Below are 23,615 nucleotides of genomic sequence, written 5' to 3' on the forward strand. Positions count from 1 at the left end.
AAAGTGCACCACTTTCTCGCACTCATTTTATATATATTATGTTATATTATAATATTTTCACATTATACACGTAAAGGTGTTAATGGGTCGGGTCAGGCGGGTCTAAAGCCCAAACAGTAAGGGGCTTTGGGTCGGGTCGACCCATTAATATATAAAAGCCCAAAGCCCCGACCCATACAATCATGGACCTTAATCGGGTCGGGCCAGACTTTAAATGGGTTAGCCCGACCCATTTAATCAATGTTTAAAAAAAATTTATTTAAAATTTTTAAACACAAATTATTTTTCAATTATTAAAATCGAAGACAGTACTTTGAATATTTTATTTATAATCTTTCACTTATAACGGAGGAATACCGTAGTTACATGATGAAAAATATTATGAATTGATAATATAGTATAAATAAATTAATTTACACACGGTATAAATTATAAAACATAAATAAATATATACTATGATAATATTCAAATAGATTGAATTTATTTGATACTTGATCCATTTGTAATATTTTGTAATGGTAAAATTAAAATAAAAATAAAATTATAAATACAAAAAATTATTATTTGTGAATTCAAATATTTTCTGAAAGAGAATTGATAAGAGAAAATGAGATTGAAAATATAATGAAATAATTGAGATTGAGAGATTTGTAAATAAAAGTTAAAATGAAGAAAAATTGAATGGGCTTATATAGAGAAAAAAATAAATAAATTAAAAAAATTAAAAAAAAATAATTAAGGAGCCCAAGGCTTCTGTCACAAGACAGAAGAAAGAAAAATAATTATTTTTATTTTTAAACAGTATCGGATCGGGTCGGGCTAGCGCATGGGCTTAATATTAAAGCTCAAGGCCTAACCTAATAGGCTCATAGACCTAGCCCAACACGCTACAGTATCAGTCTGAGTCTTCTCGTGCCGTGCTTTTTTTTCGTTCTTCTTGTTGGGCCTCTATTCAACTTGACCCAATTGACGTGTCTACATATAAGTATTTTTTGTGCACTCATACTCTTTACGTACTTGCACTCTTCATGTATTTGTATGCATTCTGTGTACCTGCACACACTCTTTACACATCCGTACACACTCTTTGCACCCGCACGCACTCTTCACACTCATACGCATCCTTCGCATATGCACACACTCTTTGCATCCGCATATACTCTTCGCACTCACACACATTTTTTACACTTATGTTCATCTTTTCGTTTCGATCTATATATATTCACAATTACATCAAAATTTGATTTGTTTTCGAATAAATTTTTGAATATTCAGTTTATAAGTTACCAAACATATTATCAATATGATGATGTAGAAGTATGCTCTCAAAGAAAAGATTACTTGCGTAAAACTATTCTGAATCTAAAGTAATTAGTAGAAAGGAGTATTATTAAAATAAAAATTAAATTTATTTAAAAATATAAATTAATTCATAATTTGCCTAAAAATATTTAGACAGAAATTTTTATACATATTTTAATTAATACCCCCTTAAAAATTTATTATTTTTAAAAATTTTATGATTAATTTTGATATAGGTTTTAAAATAAAAAACTATTAATAATAAAAAGTAATTATATCAATATATTATAAAATAAAATGATTTTTAAAAATTCGGATGCTATCTTATGTCAAACTCCAGCGTACTCCATTTAATCCTCACAAAGATTGGTACGAAAGAAAGATAAACGCGCCTCCCGTCTCCTCAGCTTCGCAGCTGTTCTTCTTCTTCTTCTTTCCCGACCAGACTCTCTCTCCTTACCGACACGACATCGTTTTCAATTCAACCGCAACACAACACGTCTTCTTTCCACTAGTCTCTTTCTTTCCAAGTCTCCCGAGATCCACTCGCCTCGAGTCACCGCCCAGTCAACTCATCCGACACAACTCAAGTTTTGTCTCTCTCTAGGATCTCCCGCAGTTCAAACTACAGTCTTCGATTATTCAAACGACGCTGAATTGATCAAGCTCATAGCGTATTCTTCCACATTTTTTTTTTAATTTCATTTCTTCAAGATCTCCTTCGAGTTGAAGGGAGATGCGGATAAGATAATCGTAATCTTTATTTAGTGAAACGACGTCGTATTCAAGTGAAGACGAGACCTAACTCTCTTGCCTCTGAGATCTTTGTTGGAACCTGGAAACACTAAACTTCATTGATGTGCTGAAAACGACGACGATTTGACTACAGATTAAGTGATCGGGATTCTATTTCTATTACATCGGAAATAAACGAGATTTTTCTGTAGTAGGAAGACGAATTATCAAGAGTGACATAAGGTGGATTTGGTGGCTCAGTCGGAGTTGTTGCGGCTGACTCGATAATCCGGCGGCCACTGAATGGCGGCGACGAGTCAGAGCTGGGGAGATGGCATGTCATCGGATAACATAAAAGGTCTGGTTTTGGCTCTCTCGTCCAGTCTGTTTATTGGTGCTAGTTTTATTGTTAAGAAGAAGGGACTGAAGAAAGCTGGCGCTTCTGGTATTAGAGCAGGTCTGGGTAATTTATCTCTTTAAAATTTTTTTTTTCTGTTGTATTTGCCCATGTAACGTTACTGGACCGGTAGTAGTTGACTTGCCATGGCGTTCTTTTTACTTGTTAGGGGGAAAAGGTTGGCTTTTGTTTTGTTTGTAATATTTTATGAACTTTCAGGTTTTATTTAGAAAAAAGAAAAATTGTGAGTTAATTTTAGGGAAGTTCTGTTGGTACTTAATTGTCTCTGTGAAAAAATGATTGGCAAAAAATGGGAACGATCTCTTGATGTGGTGAACCTGAACCTGAAACAGAATCATTGCGTAGTGATTCAGTTATGATTTCTTTGATTTTAATAGTAAGACAACTTAAAGAGATACTGTTATTGATTTAATTTTGTGGGGTTTATCTTATTTTATGGCTTTTTTTAATTCTCTTTTGATACTTAATATATGTGCTAAAGGAATGATATTTCCGTGAGAGAAGTTCATTTGCTTTTTAAGACGGAAAATGTACAAATACCCGGGTATTGACATGCTACCTATTTAAAAAAAAGTTTTTGATGATTTTTCATTTGTTAGTTTTATTAATCATTGTGTAATTTTGTGATAAATACTTGATTTTACTGTGCAACAATCTTTTGGGATGTGCTAAAGTATTTATATTATTTGCTTGAGCAGGTACAGTATTTTTGCTTTGATCTCTAACAGAGTCCTTCTAAATTTGAATCCATGATTGTTTGGCAGGAGTTGGAGGCTATTCTTACTTGTATGAGCCACTATGGTGGGTGGGCATGATAACAAGTGAGTTTAATCTGACTATCTTTTCTTCACTTATAACCATCCAGTAATGTTGTTTGATTTTCTCTTTCACTGAGAAGAATAATTTAGTACAATAGAAAATTTATCATAATTTTTATTCTTTATGGGCAATTGAATAAAAACTGAATGTAGTTTTGAGAACTTCAGACATTAATGAAAGGGTAAATTGAATTTTTAGTCAACATAACTATTTCCTTATTGGCATGCTATATTAATTTATTAAAGTTAATCACAGTTGCTAATTCTGATTTTCTAGATCTATTTAACTATATGGGTTGATTGCAATTTATGATAGTTGTGAAGAAAGCTTGTTCTGATGAGCAAATGGCAATTTTACAGTGATTGTTGGGGAAATTGCTAATTTTGCTGCTTATGCATTTGCACCTGCCATATTGGTTACACCACTGGGTGCTCTCAGCATTATTATCAGGTACAGATAAAAATCCCTCCAATTTAGGTTTGATTTTCTGGTGATGGGTGCTGACTATGTTATTGTCTTGCAGTGCTGTTCTTGCTCATATCATTTTACATGAAAGACTACATATTTTTGGTATTCTTGGTTGTGCACTTTGTGTTGTGGGCTCTACAACAATTGTGCTACATGCTCCTCAAGAGCGCGATATTGAATCTGTAATAGAAGTTTGGAATCTTGCTACAGATCCGGGTACTTAATTTCCTTAAAATATTTGTCAGCTTAAACATTCTGACCTTAAATTTTGTTTAAAGGCAGATTAATGAGTTTGGTGACTTTCTTTTCCTCTTTCCAGCTTTTCTCTTGTATGCAGCACTGGTCATAACAGCTGTATTTGTCCTTATATTCCAATTCATTCCAGAGTATGGTCAGACACACATAATGGTTTATATTGGAGTCTGTTCTCTTGTAGGTTCATTGTCGGTATGTTTTGCCACCTGGTTGTTGGTAATTTGTGTTTGTGTTTAACATAGAATTTCCTGTCTAGTATTTATAATCACAGTGTTTTTTTGACAGGTTATGAGTGTTAAAGCTCTAGGAATTGCTCTGAAGTTAACATTGTCTGGAATGAATCAGTTAATATATCCACAAACTTGGTTCTTCACGCTAATTGTATTTACTTGTGTGATTACGCAAATGAATTATTTAAACAAGGTATGGCTGTTTCTTCTCTGTTCTTATTAATGTCTGATAAAATTGAAAGGTATTCTCCTGATGTGCAAGCTTGTGGTCCTTGTCTGTATTGATATATCACTCTAAGTGGATTAACAGTGCTTCTTTTATTATGTTACTGAAGCTGGAAACTGAATGGCCCTTTTATCAAATAAAGAAGGCTTCTAGAAAGCAAATAAGCAAAGTAATAAAAGCCATGATATATTGAAAGTGAGACAAAGAGCCTTTATTGGTGATTTATGGAAACAAAGTAGGGATGAACAGATGATGATGGGAAGTCTTGATTCATGAAAAGTCCTACTTGTGGTTATTTTTGTGAGAAACTTTGCTTATGCATTGCCTGAAAATTTCTACTTTTACATTGGATAATGATGGGTTCCATAAGATAAAGCAATCTAGTAATTATCGGGGTAATAGATCTTGCTGTTTATGTAGAGGTCTTCCTGCAAATGACCTGAAAAGGCATTTGTGTTGCAAGATTATCAAATTGGCTTAGCATAGCCATGTACCCTGTGAATGAGGGAATTTGTTGATTTGGGAAGAAGAGTTATAAGTTTCAATTACATAACTTTTGTTTTCTATCGCATCTAATTTTCAATTTTGGTTCAGTCTTGAGTAGAGTGATATTTAAACTTATCTAGCTTTCCTATACTTTTTGGGTTTTCATGAGATTTTCCAAAAGAACTTGAGGAATTGTGACATGGTTTATTGATGGATCTTTGATACATATTCATCCCCTTAGGCCTTGTTATTCTGGGGGTTGCTTTCTTTAGGTTGAGGTAGAGCATAAAGTTTTAGGCTGCTCAAAGAATCTCTTGATTGTGTGTAATAGGCCCTTTATTTCTTTCTTCAACAATGTTAATGATTTTTTTGGTTTGTGATGCACGTGTCTGTTATGTGTGTTAGATTTGTTACTATATGCCATGTGGAATAATTCTAAGATTTTGTGATCTCACTTATTTTGTTTCCTTTTCTCTACATGATTTATTTTGGTTAGCATATATTCTAAATATGTTAGAATATATTTAAATATATTTCAAATATATTTCAAATATATTATTTCCTATGATAGAATATATTCTAAATATATGTTTTCTTGTTGTGTAATATTGTATATTAATTATTTTGATTTTTGTTACTTTATTTAGGATTTAGAACATGTATAAATTATATACCATTGAGATAATTGAAAATAAGAGATAAATACAATTCTATTCATATTTTTTTATGGTATTAGAGCTAAATCTCTAAAAAACTGATCCTATGGCTACCATTACCTAATGTTCTTCCTTCGATATAACTCTTGTTCCCGAAACTGTCACTCTCTCAAATCTTGGCAGTTCTGATTTCTTTGTTCCCCCTCATCACTGTTCACAAACTCTTGGGTCCAAATTATGTTCAATGGTCTCAATTAGTTTTGATGTACATGCGAGGTAAAATGAGAGACGACTATATCATTGGAGTTATAGTTGCACCACCTAAGGAAGACCCCAAATTCAAAGTCTGGATTGCTGAGAACAACATGGTGATGTCATGGTTAATCAATTCCATGATGTGGAAATTGGCAAAAATTATGTTCTACGACACGGCTAAAGAGATTTGGGATGCAACCAAGGAAACTTTTACAAACAAAGGAAATACATTGGAATTATTTGGGGAAGAAAACAACCTCAATGATCTTTGTTAAAGAGACCTTAATGTCACCTGATACTTCAATTTGTTTTATTGTCAATGGCAACAACTAGATCGGTTTGAGGTTTATGACTAGGAAAGTCCTAATGATAGCCTAAAATACAAGAGTATCATAGAGAAGAAATGCGTATTCAAGTTTTTGATGGGGTTAAATCCAAGCCTCGATGAAGTTTGCAGTCATATATTGGGGAAAAAGCCTTTGCCATCACTTCAAGAAGCCTTTTTTGATGTTCGCGTGAAAAGAGTAGGAGGAAGCTAATGCTTGTAGGGCAAACAAGTGACTCAAACCATCCAATCTCAATTTCAAAACTATCAAACACTATTATTGGAATAGGTTCGATTGCTCAGAAATGTAGCTTTGCAATTGCCTTGAAAGTTTATAAAATTGGATCAGAATCTTGGATTATTGACTCAGGTGCATCAAACCATACGACTGGGAATGCAAGATTGTTGAAAGATTTTATTCCATACACTCATAATTATTTCATAAAGATTGTTGATGGTTTTCTTTTAAAAGTAACATGAGCTAGTTCAGTCTCTCTCTCAAAGAACATGACATTGAAATTAGTGTTATTGGTCCCAAATCTAGATTGTAATCTGTCGTCTATCAACAAACTTACCAATGACTTGAATTGCATCACTAAATTTATTTCTCAAAATTGTGTTTCAGGACTTAGATTCGGGGAAGACGATTGGCAATGTGTTAGAGCTCGAGTTTACGTGAAGAAGAAGAGAGGAGGCAAGAAGGCAGAGCTGAAAAAACAAGCTGAGGAGTTAGCTGACAGTAACGGTGAAGACATCACTGGAAAGGCCATTATACTAACAGAGTGCTACAATTCCAAAACAGGGGGGAACAATATCGTTGATGATTTTGGTGAGCAGTCTGGAGGGACTCCAGATGGCAGCAACTCAGGAGCAGCAAAAGCAACAGACAGGCAGCAAAAGTATGGGGATCTGCTGGAAAAGAATGGCACCTTAAAAATATTAGAAGCTGAGCTGGCGCATGAGGATTGGTGTAGTCACAGTGAGGAGACAAATGATAAAGGCTGGGCAAGAAAAGGAATGGGGGATACGGAAGAAAAGAAGAAGGAATAGGAGGAGAGGACCAGCCCCTGAGTAGCTGGAAAATTTGTGGCGTATTAGTGTTTATGTTCATGTTTTGATTGTGCGGCTTTTATGTAGGATTTCTGGATATTATGCAGTTGTGTTATTTTGTTAGAGCAGATGTGCTCTTGAACCTTTATTGATTTATGATTGCCAAGTTTATGGGAATGTGATCATTTTATTAATCTTATTTGCGGAATAAATACACTACAGTGAAAAATACATTCATTCATGCATTTCAGTTTTTCTTTTACTGTTACATTGAGAAAGAACACAACAGCAACCCAGGTGCACGGTCGATAGGCAGAAATCTCTCTTCATTCAGCCTCAAAGTAGGAAGGAAGATACTCGGCCGCCCTACTTATTACTCAGGTACCTATCACGTGGTATCAGAGCATGACCAGGATGGAGAGTCGGGTAGAAGGGCTCGAGAAAGAAATGACGGAAGATCATGAAAGGCTAACCAAGATGGGGAACCGTCTGGAAGAATTGGACAAGGAAGTAAGGGAAAGGTTGGGAGAGTCGCAAGGAAGACTGGAAGGAATAGAGAGCGACTTGGAAGTTATGAAGGGGTATCTTCGAGACCTCAAAGAGGTCATGATTGGGAAGGAGAGCGGTGACAAGGGCAAAACGCCGGCGGACCCTGGACCCTTCATCCATCCCATGGCAAGTCACAGTAACGCCATACCGAAAGGAAGAGAACCGACTCCTAACCGCAACCCACCAAACGGTGCTACCACCGTCCAACCCCCACCTAGAATAGATGAAGTCATCGGAGGGGAAGAAACGTCAGAAATTGGACAAAGAGGAGGAGATTACCATGGTGGAGCTTGGCGCGACGTCCAGTTCCGCCGTCTTGACCTCCCATTATTTGCGGGAGAACAGACTTTAGAGTGGTTGGAGAAGGTGGAGCGCTACTTCGACGTCAATCGGATAACAGAAGGAGAAAGGTTAACAGCGGTGGGGGTATGTATGGAGGGTGCGGCTTTTCATTGGTTCCGGTGGAGGAGTCGACGACAGCCATTCTCAGGTTGGGAGGACTTCCGAAGCGCGACCCTTAAAAGGTTTCGAACGGACTATGAACGGACGGCTCAAGAGGAACTCTTCGCGATTCGGATGACAGATTCTGTTCATGAATACAGATGTCGATTCGAGTTGCTGTTAGCAGAGATTGAGGAGCTGTCCGAAAGTACTCTGACAGTCATATTCATGAACGGGCTTCCGGAAGAGCTCAGGGAAGAAATAAGATTATTTCGACCATCAACTCTGGAAGAGACGATGGAGCGTGCGCAAGAAATTGAGAAGAAAAACGCATTGATTGAAAGCAGAGGAGGGAACCGACCCAACAGAAGCTACCCAAGGATCCAGCCAACCCAAATCAGGCACCCAATTTCCCTTAGTACAGGCCCATCCGCACAACCAAGCATCCCACCTCAACCCATACACTATCGGCCCAACACCCAACTTTATCCAACTCCAAACGCGCAGCCCAATCGCCCAACCTTCAATCCAGCTCCAACCCAAGCCACTGGACCCACCCGACCCACCCTGAATCTGCGTCCATTTGGTCAAAATAAAACAGAGAGTGCGTTTCCATATACAAACGTAGCTTCTGCGACAAGGGCTCCAAACATCTTTGTTGCGTCTTCGGCCAGCCAACGGAGAGACCCCCTTTTTCGGAGGTTGACCGACGACAAATACCGCTCAAAAATAGAGAAGAAATTATGCTTCCGGTGCGACGAGAAATATACGCCAGGGCACAGATGTCAATTCCGGCAGCTGCGAATCATGATCTCTTGCTAACAAGACGCCGTGGAGGACGATGAAGCGGAAGAAAAGGAAGATGAAGAAGAGGCTGGAGAGATGGAGGCGAATCTCAATTCCAGTTCAGTGGTGGGGATCGATTCACCGAGGACAATGAAGTTCGTTGGACTCCTGGGAAGGAAACAGGTACTAATCTTGCTGGATAGTGGGGTGACGCACAACTTCATCGCTGATCGGCTAGTCAACGAGCTACGGATTCCGGTCCAATCAGCCACCTTTGCTGTGTTATTGGGAGATAGTAGGAAGGTTAGAGGAGACGGAAAATGCAGGGGGGTCGAGATATGGGTACAAGGGGTAAAATTTATTCAGGACTTCCTTCCTTTCAAGTTGGGCGGAGTAGACATAATATTGGGTATGGAATGGTTACGCCAGCTAGGGATGGTGAAGACGAACTGGGGAAAGCAAACCATGCGTTTCAAGTGGAAAGGGGAGAAAGTGGAGCTGAAGGGGGACACCTCATTAACTAGACTTAAAACAACGGTGGAGTCCTTGCTGAAGTCAATGACACAGGGAGGTGTGGGTTTTACTCTGAGGGCAAGTGATGATGGAATGACTTCTGGAGGGGGTGACGAGTTTATACCAGCAGAAATCACACCGTTACTAGAAGAATTTGAAGATTTATTCGTAGAACCTTACGGGTTGCCACTGAAACCGGAGAAAGACCATGCCATCAGATTAGTGGAAGGGGTCCAACCCCCAATTTAAGGTCGTACCGACATCCTCATTTCCAGAAAGCTGAAGTGGAGAGAATTGTTCAAGAAATGCTCGCGACAGGGATTATTCGATCCAGCGTGAGTCCGTACTCGAGTCCCGTGTTGCTGGTTAGAAAGAAAGATGGAAGCTGGAGGTTCTGTGTCGACTATAGGGCCCTGAACCGTGCAACTATACCTGACAAATTCCCCATTCCAACGATCGACGAACTCCTTGACGAATTAGAAGGGGCTGAGATTTTCAGCAAACTGGATTTACCTTCGGGTTATCATCAAATTAGAGTTTGAGAAGCCGACGTGGAGAAGACAGCCTTCCGAACGCACGACGGACACTACGAGTTCCTTGTAATGCCGTTTGGTTTGTTGAACGCGCCAGCCACTTTTCAGAGCCTAATGAACGACATTTTTCGCCCCTTTCTGCGGAAGTTCGTGTTAGTCTTCTTCGATGACATTCTGATCTACAGTAGGGGAGCCGAGGACCATCTACAACACCTACAAACGGTACTGCAGCTGCTGAGACACAACCAACTGGTGATCAACAAAAAGAAGTGCCAATTCGGAAGGATGAAAATAGGCTATTTAGGCCATTTTGTTTCGAGGAGAGGTGCGGAAGCTGACCCTCAGAAATTGGAAGCTATGCAAAATTGGCCTGTACCACGTGATATCAGGGACTTGAGAGGCTTCTTGGGACTCACAGGCTATTATCGAAGGTTTGTTTGGGGATACGGAAAAATTGCGGAACCGTTAACCAATTTACTGAAGAAAAATGCATTCAGATGGACTGATGAAGCACAGGCGGCATTCGAAAGACTTAAGTGGGCAATGGTGACGGTACCTGTTCTCGCTCTTCCTGATTTTACGAAAATGTTCATAGTGGAGACTGATGCATCCGGCTCGGGTCTAGGGGTTGTTCTTATGCAAGCTGGGAGGCCAATTGCCTATCTAAGCAAGGTTTTGTTGCCTCAAAATAAGGAGAAATCAGTGTATGAAAGGGAACTTATGGCCATTGTTCTAGCTCTACAGAAGTGGCGTCATTACCTGTTGGGGCGCCGATTCCAGGTGAGAACTGACCAACGCAGTCTAAAATTTCTGATTGAACAGAAGATCGTAAGCCCGGAACAGCAAAAATGGGTGGTTAAGATGTTAGGATACGATTTCGACATTGTGTACAGGCCCGGTTGCGAGAACAAAGCCGCCGATGCACTGTCAAGGAGGCCAATGGGAACTGAGGAATTGAGAGCTATTTCATTCGCTGCCCCAGTTAGTATAGACGCCATTCAGGAAGAAGCGCTGAAGGATGAGAAGCTTAAAGGAGTGATATAGGATTTGCTCACTGGTTCTACCAGTCACGCAGGATATGAGCTAAAGAAGGGGAGCTTGATGTACAAAGGACGCAGGGTAGTGCCAAAGAGTTCTAGGTTAGTTCAATTATTACTATCTGAATTCCATTCTTCTCCCATCGGTGGGCACTCCGGGTTTTTTCGCACCTACAAAAGAATTTCCTCAATTTTCTACTGGGAAGGAATGAAATAGGACATAAAAAAATTTGTGGCGGAGTGCGATGTATGCCAACGAACTAAGTATGAGGCGACAACTCCGACGGGACTCCTGTAGCCTCTTCCTATCCCCTCGAAAATCTGGAATGATCTATCAATGGACTTTATTGTGGGGCTGTCGAGAGTTAAGGGATTCGACACTATATTGGTGGTGGTGGATCGCTTATCCAAATACGGGCACTTTATCGCAGTTCGCCATCCGTATATAGCCAAAGATGTTGCTGAAATTTTCATCAGGGAGATTGTGAGGCTCCATGGGTTTCCGCAGTCCATCGTCTCAGACAGAGACCGCGTTTTCATGAGCGTATTCTGGTCAGAGCTCTTCAAGGCTTCTGGAACAGCGCTGCAGTTCAGCTTGGCCTACCACCCTCAAACAGACGGGCAGACCAAAGTTGTGAACCGGAGCTTAGAAACGTATCTGAGGTGCTTTTGTTTTGAACAGCAGAGAACCTGGCCAAAATGGTTGCCATGGGCAGAATTTTGGTTCAATACTACCTACAATTCGTCGGCGGGTATGACACCCTTCATGGCAGTGTATGGTCGTGAGCCGCCGCCGCCGCCGCCGCCACTGCTGAGGTTCGTCGAAGAGACTTCTAAAATTGAGGAGGTAGATGTAATGATTCGGCAGCGGAATGAGATATTAGATAAATTAAAATCCAATCTCCTCAACGCTCAACAGAGGATGAAATGAATAGCCGATCGAGGCAGACGTGAAATCGAATTGGCAGTGGGGGATCAGGTGTTTCTTAAGTTGCAACCCTACAGGCTCCGTTCGTTAGCATCGAGACCCAATGAGAAGCTGAGCCCGCGTTTTTACGGACCTTTTGAGGTAGCGGGAAGAGTTGGGCAGGTCGCCTACAAACTCAAGCTTCCGGAGTCAGCAAAAATTCATCCGGTCTTTCATATTTCTCAGCTTAAGAAAAGGATAAGCCCCTCGGTAGCCAGCATGCCACTTCCGACCTGCTTGAATGAAGAGGCAGAATTGGAGGCACAGCCTGAGGAAGTCCTGGATTTTCGCTACTCATCAAATGGCGACTTGGAGTTACTCATCAAATGGCACGGCTTGCACGAACATGATAACTCGTGGGAACTATACAGAAATTTAATTCATGTTTTCCCGCATCTGTACCTTGAGGACAAGGTGCCGCTGGATGGGAGGGGTAATGTTAGAGCTCGAGTTTATGTGAAGAAGAAGAGAGGAGGCAGGAAGGCAGAGCTGAAAAAACAAGCTGAGGAGTTAGCTGACAGTAACGGTGAAGACATCACTGGAAAGGCCACTATACTAACAGAGTGCTGCAATTCCAAAACAGGGGGGAACAATATCGTTGATGATTTTGGTGAGCAGTCTGGAGGGACTCCAGATGGCAGCAACTCAGGAGCAGCAAAAGCAACAGACAGGCAGCAAAAGTATGGGGATTTGCTGGAAAAGAATGGCACCTTAAAAATATTAGAAGCTGAGTTGGCGCCTGAGGATTGGTGTAGTCACAGTGAGGAGACAAATGATAAAGGCTGGGCAAGAAAAGGAATGGGGGATACGGAAGAAAAGAAGAAGGAATAGGAGGAGAGGACCAGCCCTTGAGTAGCTGGAAAATTTGTGGCGTATTAGTGTTTATGTTCATGTTTTGATTGTGTGGCTTTTATGTAGGATTTCTGGATATTATGCAGTTGTGTTATTTTGTTAGAGTAGATGTGCTCTTGAACCTTTATTGATTTATGATTGCCAAGTTTATGGGAATGTGATCATTTTATTAATCTTATTTGCGGAACAAATATACTACAGTGAAAAATACATTCATTCATGCATTTCAGTTTTTCTTTTACTGTTACATTGAGAAAGAACACAACAGCAACCCAGGTGCACGGTCGATAGGCAGAAATCTCTCTTCATTTAGCCTCAAAGTAGGAAGGAAGATACTCGGCCGCCCTGCTCATTACTCAGGTACCTATCACAATGCTAAGGTGTTTGCAGGTCTTTACCTCTTGAAAGGTGAACGACATTTAAAGGGGTAACATCAATCTACCGAGTGTGTACCTCAAAGTGTTGTGTCATCTTCAATGTCTTCTCAAAATAAAGATAGTGTAATTATGTTATGACACTATCGATTAGATCATCCAAGTTTTCAATATCTTGCAAAATTATTCCTATCTTTTTTTTTGATTTAAAATCTTAATTTCTTCTATTGTGAGATTTGTCAATTGTCAAAGCATGTTTGAAATTCATATCAAAATGTTCCATACAAATCATATCATCCTTTTGCTCTTATTCGTAGCGATGTGTGAGGTCCATCTAAAATAAAAAATATCACAGATCTTAGGTGGTTTGTTCTGTTTATTGATGATCATACTCAAGTGACTTGACTATTTTTTATGAGGGAGAAATCTGAAGTGAGAAAATTTTTTCAAAATTTCAACAACATGGTCAATATCCTATTTGATAGCAAAATTCAAATCCTTCGAACTGATAATGCCAAAAATATTTTTCTTGTCGCCTAAGAAAATATCTTCTTGATTAGAGAATTGTTCATCAAAGTTCTTGTGTTGAAACCCCATATCAAAATGGAATCTCAAAAAGGAAAAATAAACACCTATTAGAAGTAGCTAGATCTCTAATGTTTACCTCCAATGTTCCAAAATATTTTTGGGGGGAAGCTGTCCCTACATCTACATATCTCATAAATAGAATGTCATCATGAGTTTTAAATTTCAAATCATCGTGTCAAGTCCTTCTTGAATTCTTTCCAAATTCTCACCTCATCTTCACCATTCCCTTGAAGGTATTTGGTTGTTTAGCCACTGTTCACATAAATCAACCACACAGAAGCAAATTGGACCCAAAATCTGAAAAATGTATCTTCCTTGGCTATTCTCCTATACAAAAAAGGTATAAGTGTTATTCTTTTCAAAAATGTCGATTTTTAGTTTCAATGGATGTTACCTTCATAGAAAATCAATCTTTTTACCTAAAATCTAATATTTAGGGGGGGAGTGAGTCAATTGAAGGGTATCATATTTTGGATAAAAATGACTTCACCACATTTGAATTCGATCCCTACACAAGTTCTTTAGTGCTTCGGCACCTTCTTCTTTTCCTCCTCTTGTTGCTCCATCAGAAAATGTCCGTCCAGTTTCAAATCCACTAAGTCATGAAGTAATTCAGCCTATAGAATCTGACATATAAACCAAAATTGAGTCTTGTTCCTTCAAATTCTTCAACCTCTCAGGACGAGTTAGAGATAAGTACACATTCTTTGGAAGATCAAGACTTAGAACTGAGCCCTGAGGCTCATGAAATATCAGGTAACAATGATGTTATTTCTGAACAAAGTATTGTTGTGTTACCAGATGATCTTGGCGGTCTATTGCTCTTCGAAAGGGTGTTCGCTCATGCACTTGTCACCCTATTTCACGCTTTGTCTCTTATGAAGGCTTGCCTCCAGCTTTTAAGGCATTCACACTCAAACTTGTCTCTCTTGAGATACTTAATAATATCCATGGAGTATTGAAGATAAAGCAGGTTTTGAATAAGTGAGATCACACCAAATCTGAATGAGATCTCAAAATCTTAGAATTATTTTACATGCCGTGAATTGACAGTCATATGGAGGCATGCAAAGAAAGGTTATAGGGAATTCAATTATTTAAATATGTCAGTGATGAATAGGGCTTTTTTTCGTATTTTTAAATGGTAGACTAGGGGAGGTGCAGGGTGTAGATAATGGAGGTCAATGCAGATTATTGTGGTATGAACTGGAATTTGTTAGATTATGGGCAGTTGTCAATGATCAGATATAATGTTTTACAGTTTGGTAGGCTTGGGTAATTTCTAATATCTTTTGCTAAGCAAATCTTATGTAGTTTATAATAAGACTATGTTGTGCAATGGAATTTCTCTCTGAGGCATATGCCCTGTTTGCTTTTGCTCAATTTGAGTTTTCATCAGCTTTAATGATATGGCACTGCTTTTATTATGGTATTCAGAATTGCTTACACTCACAATCTAGGACTAGTTCAAGAAAATCTTTCGTAGCAACTTTCATGGAAAACTGGTGGTCCTGAAGGAGTAGCCAGTTTTGTGGCTAATGCTGGATCACTACTATAGATTGATCCCCTTGTTGAATGAAAATTAAATTTTTCTTGGAGGAGGCCTGAATCCATCAATTCTGTTTTGCCAGGACTATTAACTCATTAGTGCTATGCCGACCTAGCAATTTTTTCTTTTTGGCTATATATTGTATCCAGGAATGTGAGACATCAATGTTGTGACTGAATGGTTGATAGTTCGAGTCGCTAGATGTAGCACCTGTCTTTCCAATTCCTATCTTAAGCAAGGTCTTCAATCTGTATTTGCATGTACTTCATAAGATCGTCCTTTAATTTGCCTCATCACTTCAACTTGTCTTGAACCCAACCTTGTCTAGATCTGTATGCGTTTTTTGGTGTTTATTATTTCCTTGAACAATAATTTTTCCTTTTTCCTAATGCAGGCGCTGGACACTTTTAACACAGCAGTTGTATCTCCCATTTACTATGTCATGTTCACTTCACTTACCATCTTGGCTAGTGTGATCATGTTTAAGGTAAATTCTTCATTCTCGCTAATAGTTGTATAAAAACTCTTGTTGATTTATGAATGTGATCTAAATATGTCATATTATAAAAGTAGAGATACCAGCTACTGGCTTTTCATCTAAACCTTGAAAGTTAAGCTAGTCCTACACTTCTTTCACTCAACCCCTTCACTCTTTACCTTGTCTCTCATTTTGGTTTCACAATTTTTTTACTGTTGTCTATGGTCTTACTAATTTTTACGTACCTGTTCACTCTTTGTTCTAAAGTTCAACTCCACTCTGGTTAACTTTCTTCTTCCACAGACCTGCAAATTTTAGTCACACAACCAACTACAAGTATATAACAACACAGGTATGTGTCTACATGAATATAAAAATGGAACTCAATATTCTGCTGTATTGAGTAATAACAAAGCAGTACAAAATCACCACGAAATGTATCACACACTGACTCTCTTCTTCAACGCAAACTCCAGCGAATTCGAGAGTGCCAAAAACCTCTCCCAATGATAGATTGGAGAGCCAGCTCTCTCCAAAAGGGTTTCCCTGACACTGAAAATTTTCTTTCTTGCCTCATTCTTTTCCTTTTCCCTTTTTATATACTGCTTGTTTTTCTTCACATGTTTTGTGCCTTTATCTCACAGTTGGCCACATGTCTTTGTTTCTCTAGGATTGCTCCATCTCATCACAGAATGCTAAGGTCCTAACACTAATCATTTCTCTATATCTGTATAAATTCATTGGGGTTGTTAAATGAAATCAAATTTTGATAAATATTGATAAACACCTCAACCTGTGATTAAAACAAATTCCAAAGCACAATCAATTCTCTTTCACACTCAACCAACGGTACAACTCAGACACACACATACACACACACACACACACAAGTACAATCCACAGCGAAAAACAGTGAGAAATCAACCCCAAATAGAGAAATTTGTATTTCCAGAATATGAACAACCATACTTGAGTCTGGTTATTCACATACAATATCTGTTACCGAAATTCAGCAGTTTTAGGAGCTGGAATCTCCCTTCAGCTAACAGCTGCCGAGTCCTTCTATTCTTTTCTCTACCTTTTTCCTTTCCTCATTTCCCCTCTTTATCTCCTTTGCCTAACTGAATCTTTCCCCTCTTTGAGCCACATGTCCCTCCCCATTATTGAAGAATTCTCTAATTCCAGTTGTGGTCCACTGGTGTGATGATCCCCTGCTGTTTCTCTCAATCCACTTGTGGTAAACCTTCAATACTGATACTTCCTAAACGAGCCATAATGAAAGGTTTGTCTTCCTTATGGCTTGTCTTTAATGTACGTTAACCTTGTGGTTGAAGATCCACGTGAGTTTGTACAAGTATGCAAATATATGTAAAGGCAGTTGAATGTGGGTTGCATAATCATCCTCTTTCCACTGACTGGGGACTTTTGAGATTGAATTTGAATTCACATGGCTGACTGATTTTTATTCTTTCTTCAGGATTGGGATAGGCAAAATCCCACACAAATTGTCACTGAAATGTGTGGATTTGTGACAATCCTTTCAGGAACCTTTCTTCTTCACAAAACTAAGGACATGGGTGATGGTATGCTCTTGTTATTGTTCTCACAAACTTTTTTCCCCTTGTGATTTTAAAATTAGTGGACCTTAAAATTGACCTTAAAAGAGCATGTACAGGTTTGACAACATCTATGTCTTTGCGGTTACCTAAGCACACAGATGAGGATGGTTTTAGATCTGAAGGCATCCCTCTAAAGCGACAAGATTCGATGAGAACACCGTGATATCATGGTGTATATCGTCTGTCTATCATCTGAGAGAAATGTTCATACACTTTCGAGAGAAATGTTAGGGGGGTGAATAATATTAGTAAGGATAACAATGTTAATGAAAAGACAGAAACAGTTTTAGCTTGAGTTTGCCTTGTTCGAGGATGGATTAGAGTTGAGTCAGTGTAATTCGGTTTGAATGCTGCCTGGACTCAATGAGGGGGAACAAGAATTTGTTCTTGGAACAATTAAACCCTAAACTTTGGATAAAGAGCAAAGAGCACAATGGAGCTCCTCTGGCGAGATAGTCTGTTTGTCTTGTTTAAATCATCAACCATTTAGCGGTTAGCATTAAAATATATTTTACTGGTTACACTTGAATAGTAATGGTTTGTGGGGAATCGGGATTCCGTAGTGACATTATTGAGAAATTGTTCTTTGGAAGGATCTATCCATTCGCATGAAGTTTTGGCACAAAAATGTTTCTCCAGTTTCCAGAAACATGAAACTCTCAAATATTGACTTTTACCAATTAAACGAAATGGTGCATGTTAAGGGTTGTGAATCCAACAAGTTCATTGTAGTCATGTTGCATATAAATGTTTTAAAAATAGTATGGTATAAATTTTCAATTTTTGTACCATTACTTCTCTAACAAGGTGTATTAATCCATATTAATAAAATTATCAATATAATTACTTATATAAACTGATATAAATTATATCATATGATATGTTTATTGTATTGTATTGATTTTTAATATATCCCTAAAAATGTTTTATTTTCCACTAATATCATATCGTAGAATATATATTTCATATCATACTATGCTCATACTCTGAAATTCGTTTACTATATCAAAAGGAAAAGGAAAAAATAGGTCATAGTAGTTTTCCTTTGCTTATCTTTATGCCACATAGAGTCATCAAATTACATGTTCTTCAGGTAAAATTACTTCTACTACCTCTACAAACACACTGAGAAGAATTTTTTTTTGGTTGTTTTTTTATTACAAGAGAAGCCCTAGAAAAAGGGTTTCTGGATGTGTGTTCTTCATTCAAAAGATTCATGGTCTCCAATCCGAAGAAACGTCCTGGTTATATCTTCCCTATTTGCTTCAGAAGGCCAGACACCGAAGCATAATGTGTTGAGTTGTAATTGCATGTCTCACAACAATACCGAAGCAACTCGATGACTTTTCAACACCTACACCATTTAAAAACATCAATCAGTGAAAGCATAAAGGAAACTAACTATAATAAATTTGTGGTTTAACATTCATAAAAGAATGATAATACTTTCAAATACACAAGATAAGTCAATGTTTAAAATAAGTTGGTTTGCGAATTGCATGAACCTACCGATGTTACAAGCAAATAAAAGTTTTAGCTGAACCTTGCAATTTTCCAACACACGCAGACAAAATCAATTTTCCAGAAATTAAAATAGAACAAAACAAGCAGAAAATTGCTATAAGGAAAAGAAAACAAAGCTGGCAACAAGAGGTACTAGCTCCTTCCAACGTCATAGCCAATGTTTTCGGAACATGACCTGATGTGAATCTGGCCCAACACTTGCAATCAAGCTCCAACACTTCCATCTCCAACAAGCAAGTCCAAACCTAAGTTCATTCCTTGCACCATTCGGCCATCCAACCTTCAATGGGTTCAAGTCTTGCATTTGTGTGCAACTTGATCACTTGGGTCCAATACTAGCTCATAGGCCCAATGGAGTTACTTATATGTTTAAATAAATTATGTTTAGCTTAATTATGTGTTTACGTGTAATTAAACTCTAATACTGGCATATTAGTTCATCATGGGATTTGCAAGCAAGTCAAAGGAGGCTTTAATAAAGGAGACAAGATGATAATTGGCAGGCCCAAGATTTACCCAATTCGGCAAAGGCAAAGGATGACACTTTGGGCCGCCACTTGTCCCCTTCCCTCTTTAAGCATATCACTTAAACTAATGCTTATCTTGATTGGGATCTTAAGACTCATTAGTTTATTGTATTTTGAATTCAAATTAGCTTATTATATTGTTTTGAAGCCTATATAAAGGCTTAATTATCTCATATAAAGGGGTTAGACATTACGGAATGAAAATTACCTTGAGCTTGCATTTGCAAATTGTTTCCTTTATCATTTCTCTTGATGATTGGAGTTAGGTGGTGGAAAAGCCTCGGCCGCTGGTTGATCCTTTAAGCCAAGGGTGTTCCTTGGCCATCTAAACTCAAAAACTCTTGAATTTTTCCTTGTATAATTAAAACTAATACACAAAATAACGGTCAACACATATTCATCATCATGTTGAATAACTCTATCAATATAGTTCAACCAAATAAAAGTCAACACAAATTCAACAAATAACAAAAATTCAAGAAATATATTGTAAACACCCTATTAAAAAAGCAATCCAACCGGCAATTAATGATTGTTTTAATTGTTATAAATGGTGGATTTTCCACCACATGAAATAAATTTTGGCCAAAAGATAATGTGAAGGCATTAAATGCCTTGGAAAATTGGCTTTGAAGATACCCATTTTTATTGATTGGAAGGGTGGCAATAATTCCTATAAATACTCCTCTCCTCTCTTCATGTAATACACCTACACTTCTTCACTCTCAAGCTTTCTTGCTTCTTCCTTTTACTTCTTGTTGTCATTTCCAAAGCCTGCCTTTTATTCTTTTAACAAAAATTCAGTTATAGTTTCCATTTTTCAATTCATTCAATTATATTTATAATACATTATCAGTATAATCAACTCAAATATATCATAATCGTTCTATTATGTCGTTATGTTGCTTATATATTGTAATTATAAATACGGATATCTCAGTTGTCTTTTAATTTTTGTCATACTTCTATTTAATTTTTCAGTTATAATTGCACCCTATTTGCAACTCGAAGTTTTTAAAATCATTAATCTGGACCTAAAGTTTGGAATATCATAAATTTGAATTTGAAGTCTTGAATATCATTTGTAATCTGAAGTTTACAAAATTATAAATCTGGACCTAGACTGAAACTCTTATCCATACTTGAAGTCTGGAATCTCATAAATCTGGACCCGAAGTCCTCAATATCATTTGTAACTTGAAGTTTACAGAAACCATGAAGGTGGGCCAGAAGTCCTTAATATTATTTGAATATTTATTTTTATTATAGTAATTGTATTCCATTTATTTGAATATTTATTTATTTAAATATTTATTTTTATTATAATAATTATATTCGATTTGTAACATAAAGTTTATAAAATCATGAGAATATATGTATATGACTCGAAGTCCCAAGTTTCAGCAAAGTCTATACTATATACTAACAATATCATATTTGCAACCTAAAATTTGCATAAATTGTGAAAAATATGGACTTGAATTCCAAAATATAATCATAATGCATATTACAAAACTAGAATTTTTGTACATATGGGATAATATATGAACATGAAGCTTCCAAAATTAATCTCAATATTTCTCCTAAAAAATCAACTATTTTGTAAATATGAGATAATATTTGAACCTGAAGTTTCAAAGATTAACTCATATATATTATCTACAAAACCAAAAGTTTTGTAAATATGACAATGTTTGAGCTTGAAGTTCCTAAAATTAGATGGATAATATTAAATGGGTTTTTTACAACTCTCCACCTTAAATGTATGAGCCTTGAAAAATTAATTAAATAAAATGTCCTAGAAAGACAAATACAAGACTATTATTTTTCAACGTCATATCCCTGAAGGATTGTAAGCTGAAATATGGATATAATGATAAATCCATTAAATTTGTAGAGAAAATTGAAAGATAGATTTGAATCCCAATGGCTCTGTAATTTAGTATAACTCTGCGATGTTCAGAATCTTTTCTTGAATGTTGAAGATAAAATATTCTCTACCTTTTATTTTATGCTCCTGTAGTAGCAATATCAGAAAAGGAAATTCTGAATTAATATTTTCTCGTTAATGAAAAACTACCAAACTCACCCCATAAATATTACATCATTCCTTGAAGTAAACGCAACTACTAGAAGTAGTTATCATAGATATGAGTAAGATGATCCCTATAAGTATTGCATCGTTCCCTGAAGTGAACACAACTACCAAAAGTAGTTATCATGAGTGTGAGTAATATCATGGATGAAATAATTTTTTATTCGAAGATGGTTATAATAGAAAATATCATTCATACCATCAGAAGTGGACTAAGACTAAAACGAAATAAATTGTAATACAGAGTAAACCACAAAATGATAGATGTGGTCATAAATGTCATTGGTTATGTACTTGTAGTATATACAAACATTGGATGGATCTATATTAAGCACTTATAAGAATTTACTTTTTGATAAGTTAAATCCTGTTGATCTAATGAATCTTGATGTTTCAAATCCTCTTTCAAAGAATAAAAATATGGTTCACTTGAATAGTAACAGGGATGCCTAAGATTTTTATAATTAAATCCACCATATATATTTATTTTGGAGACATAAATATTATTTTGTATTTTCTTATCGTGTTCTTCTTTCTTTCAATATTTTGTGTACGTTATGACTAATGTAATTTTTAAATGAAAGGAAATGGACTCCAAAATTAAAACGTTGACTTCAAAAGCTAATGAGAGAAACATGTGTTTGGTGGATAGTGCAATAATGCACACAATTCTCAAAGGAAAAGAATTTTTTCTTAATTTTAGCATTGATTGAAGCTAAAGTAAATGCTATATCAGAATCAATCAATTTGATTAAAGGCTTCGGAAGAGCTACAATTGTGTTGAAAAATGGGACCAAATTTAGCATCAATGATGCATTATATTCAAGTAGATCCAAAAGAAATTTACTTAGTTTTAAAAATATAAGAAAAAATGGCTATCATCTTGAAACCATGAGTGAAAATGCTACAGAATTCATCTGTATAATTGATAATGTCTTCAGAAGAAGGCTTATACTAGAAAAATTGTCTGTTTTATCATTTGGATTGTATTATATAATCATAAAGGCAATTGAAACATACATAGTATTGAACCAGAAGTTCTTTGATCCAAAGGTATTTATGCTTTGACATGATCGTTTAGGTCACCCTAGATTTACAATGATGCATAGGATTATTGAAAACTCACATAGACATATATTAAAGAATCATAAAATTTTATTGTCCAATGAAAAATTCTGCACCACCTATTCTCAAGGCAAATTAATAATATGAGTTGAATCTCTATCATTCCTACAAAGGATTCAAAGGGACATATGTGGACTCATTCATCCACCAAGTAGGCCATTTTGATATTTTATGGTCTTAATTGATACATCTGCACAATGGTCTCATATTTGTTTATTGCCTACTCAAAATGTTGCATTTACTAAACTGTTAGCATAAATTATCAAATTAAAGACACATTTCGTAGATTATTCGATCAAGTCAATACGACTAGATAATGCTGATGAATTTACATCCAAAACATTTAATGATTATTACATGTCTATGGGGATTGAGGTTAAACATCTAGTCTCGCATGTTCATACACAAAATGAATTAGCTAAGTCTCTTATAAAACAACTTCAGGTCATTACATGTACCTTAATACTGAAAAGTCAATTACCTACTTTTATGTGGGGATATGCTATATCACATGTTGTAGCATTAATTCGCTTGCGATCTTCTTCTTATCATCAATATTCTCCCCTGTAATTGGTCCTTGGTCACCAACCTGATATATCTCATTTGAGAATATTTAGTTATGTTGTATATATGATAGAGGCATCGTAGGAGCATCGAGCCATCAAAGAGATCTGTTGCATATTTCGATTGGGCCAATTACAAGAAGCAAAGCTAAGAAGATGCAACAGGCCTTAGTTAGGCTCGTGGAGGGCTTAGAGACTAAAACCCACTCACTCAAGGATGATTGGATGCTTGAATCTTATCATCAATATTCTCCCCTGTAATTGGTCCTT

The 23,615-nt window shown here is 36.9% G+C and overlaps 2 protein-coding genes and 1 long non-coding RNA gene across 5 annotated transcripts; 2 read left to right on the forward strand and 1 right to left on the reverse strand.

The window, feature by feature from the left end:
• Window positions 1-1,626: 1,626 nt before the first annotated feature.
• On the forward strand, window positions 1,627-18,139 carry LOC123192321 (probable magnesium transporter NIPA4). 3 transcript variants are annotated; one of them, XM_044604824.1, is made up of 9 exons: window positions 1,627-2,500; window positions 3,220-3,276; window positions 3,634-3,724; window positions 3,798-3,958; window positions 4,062-4,189; window positions 4,283-4,420; window positions 15,809-15,901; window positions 17,370-17,475; window positions 17,568-18,139. In XM_044604824.1, exons 1-9 carry the CDS (start codon window positions 2,341-2,343, stop codon window positions 17,672-17,674), a joined length of 1,041 nt encoding a protein of 346 aa, XP_044460759.1. In that variant the 5' UTR covers window positions 1,627-2,340; the 3' UTR covers window positions 17,675-18,139. The 3 variants fall into 3 exon arrangements, with proteins under 3 accessions (XP_044460759.1, XP_044460761.1, XP_044460760.1); XM_044604826.1 differs by having other exon boundaries at window positions 1,627-2,395; XM_044604825.1 differs by having other exon boundaries at window positions 1,628-2,494.
• Window positions 5,603-7,419, forward strand: LOC123192322. Its single transcript, XM_044604827.1, has 2 exons — window positions 5,603-6,464; window positions 6,801-7,419. Exons 1-2 carry the CDS (start codon window positions 6,389-6,391, stop codon window positions 7,223-7,225), a joined length of 501 nt encoding a protein of 166 aa, XP_044460762.1. The 5' UTR covers window positions 5,603-6,388; the 3' UTR covers window positions 7,226-7,419.
• Window positions 18,140-18,536: 397 nt separating the features above from the next.
• Window positions 18,537-19,179, reverse strand: LOC123230308. Its single transcript, XR_006505068.1, has 2 exons — window positions 19,021-19,179; window positions 18,537-18,865 (listed from the first exon to the last, which is right to left on the reverse strand). It is a non-coding gene; the product is annotated as an uncharacterized LOC123230308 (long non-coding RNA).
• Between the last annotated feature and the right edge of the window lie 4,436 nt (window positions 19,180-23,615).

Source organism: Mangifera indica, chromosome 12, assembly GCF_011075055.1.
Source record: "Mangifera indica cultivar Alphonso chromosome 12, CATAS_Mindica_2.1, whole genome shotgun sequence".
Taxonomy (NCBI): Eukaryota; Viridiplantae; Streptophyta; class Magnoliopsida; order Sapindales; family Anacardiaceae; genus Mangifera; species Mangifera indica.

Bases quoted from the DNA above. Each gene is read 5' to 3' on its own strand.
- LOC123192322 (XM_044604827.1), top strand. From the start codon at position 6,389: ATGCTTGTAGGGCAAACAAGTGACTCAAACCATCCAATCTCAATTTCA. The intron at 6,465-6,800 runs GTTCGATTGCTC...ATTGTGTTTCAG, and splicing joins AAACACTATTATTGGAATAG to GACTTAGATTCGGGGAAGAC.
- LOC123192321 (XM_044604824.1), top strand. From the start codon at position 2,341: ATGGCGGCGACGAGTCAGAGCTGGGGAGATGGCATGTCATCGGATAAC. The intron at 2,501-3,219 runs GTAATTTATCTC...ATTGTTTGGCAG, and splicing joins TGGTATTAGAGCAGGTCTGG to GAGTTGGAGGCTATTCTTAC. The intron at 15,902-17,369 runs GTAAATTCTTCA...TTCTTTCTTCAG, and splicing joins CTAGTGTGATCATGTTTAAG to GATTGGGATAGGCAAAATCC.